Below are 1,888 nucleotides of genomic sequence, written 5' to 3'. Positions count from 1 at the left end.
TATTATTAATTATTTATTAAAGATATCATTAATATATATCTATATCTATTTATAACAGCATCCTTAATCTAAATTATTGAGAATTTTTTGTGAATGCACTTCTTTAAAAACATAGAGCACTTCCAGTAAAACAAGTATAAATATATTAAAATCTCTAACTTGAAATTATATACGTTTATAATTTCTCCTCGTTAAAAAGAACTATGGCGCTCTGTAAATTAGAGGCTATACTAAAATATACGGTTAAAGTCCGTAATTTAAAGTTACGGAACTTCTCCTTATGATAAATACGAACAAAATCAAATAAAATGATGTGATTATTTTAAGTCTTAAAAGTATAGGTAAAAAACCGTAATTTATTGGAAATGTATTTTTTCTGTAATATAACAACGGAAAAATTCTGATAAATACTACGGAGTTTTTTTGACAGTGGATATTAAATTTAGTTTTAAGCATAAATTTTATTGTTTTGTTTGTCGCAAAACCCCAAAAGGTTAAAAGGGTTAATTTTTTGTTGTTATTTAAACTGAAAAAAGGGAAGTTTCAACGTAATCTTTTCTTTTTACTAAAAGGATTTAAAGTTAAAAAACATTTTCGTTTTTAGATTGTAGAAGAACAAATTCCAGCATATTTGTTTGACGTTTTTAAAGACCAAATCACATCTTAATTTTTTTTTAATTTTAGTATTATTCGTGTATTGTTATTTTTTGTCTGATATTTTGAATGCTAAGCTATAGTTTCATTTTTTTTAAACCTCATTTTGTTTTTGTGATATATTTATTAAAATAACTTTGTTTTTTATATCGTCATTTATTATAAATTTGTAACAAAAATTTTCCAATTCATAAAATTTTCTTAACAAATGTTAAGAATTTTTAATTACAATTTTATAATTTAAGTTAAGTTAATTTTTATGTTATAGTTATAAATATTTTGGATGAAAATGTAATTATTTATGATTTTTGAGAATATATTTTAAAATTTGTTTTATATATTATATAAAATTTAAAATTTGTTTTACATATTATCAACTTGTTTCTCCGCGCAGCGGCCTTGTTCGTCAAGGTTCGTGTTTCGGAGTTATAGAGTTGAGAGAGGGTTATAACCACTATTAAGTAGCCTCCTCATCTGTAGTGGCCTTCTCGGCCTTGAGGAGGTGAAAAAAAATATCATTCTTTTGTTTCATAAAAATTTTGAGTTAAAAGAGTTGAGTCAAATCTTGACGTAATAAAGTTGACTTATTAAGGCAGGATTTAAAATAAAGTTGACTTATTAAGTCAAGATTTGAAATAAAGTTGACTAGTTATGTCTACTAAGTTAACGAAATAATCAAAGTATTTTCACAAGGCTAACAATGTTTTAACATTTTATTTAGTTTAAGCTGGAGCTGTATCAATAGTCAGTTAATACAATCCTTTACCTATAGTGCATAAGTATTATATCTTTTGTGTTTTCAAATTTGGATTCAGATTTAGGTTTGACAAAAAAAAATCTACTTGCAAGAATTCAGATACCTTATTAAGAACTATTATCCTGATGAAAAACATTTATCTTGCAGTAGATAATACTATTGTTTCCTATTGTATTGTGCGATAAAAACATAGTTTACGATATGAAATCTATTTTAGCAAGAAGATGGAGTCAACTTTTCTTAAAAATGTCAACTTCAAAAAATCAAGAACGTCTTTCTGTTGCAATCTTGTTTTCTTGAACTTTTTTTAACAAAAATTATACAAAATAACAAAAAATGATATAAATTACAACAAAAATGGTATAAATTTCTAGTATTTTAATTACATATAAATTCGATGGGATTATCGAACATATACAAGGATTTAATGACAGTCAAACTGAAAGACATTACCCAAGCTCTACCTTTTGCTCTAAT

At 24.7% G+C, this 1,888-nt stretch overlaps 1 protein-coding gene across 1 annotated transcript in view; it reads left to right on the top strand.

The window, feature by feature from the left end:
* Positions 1-990, top strand: part of LOC100208626 (WASH complex subunit 5) — a 59,337-nt gene extending 58,347 nt beyond the window's left edge. Inside the window, exon 32 of the mRNA XM_065814465.1 lies at positions 605-990. Within this exon, the coding sequence (XP_065670537.1) occupies positions 605-667 (63 nt within the window). The 3' untranslated portion in view covers positions 668-990. The remainder of the gene's footprint in view (positions 1-604) is intronic.
* The last annotated feature ends 898 nt before the right edge of the window (positions 991-1,888 follow it).

The sequence above is a fragment of the Hydra vulgaris genome, chromosome 12 (genome assembly GCF_038396675.1).
Source record: "Hydra vulgaris chromosome 12, alternate assembly HydraT2T_AEP".
Classification (NCBI taxonomy): Eukaryota; Metazoa; Cnidaria; class Hydrozoa; order Anthoathecata; family Hydridae; genus Hydra; species Hydra vulgaris.
Note: the sequence above shows the minus strand (reverse complement) of the source record. Positions and strands in the feature narration are given on the sequence as shown.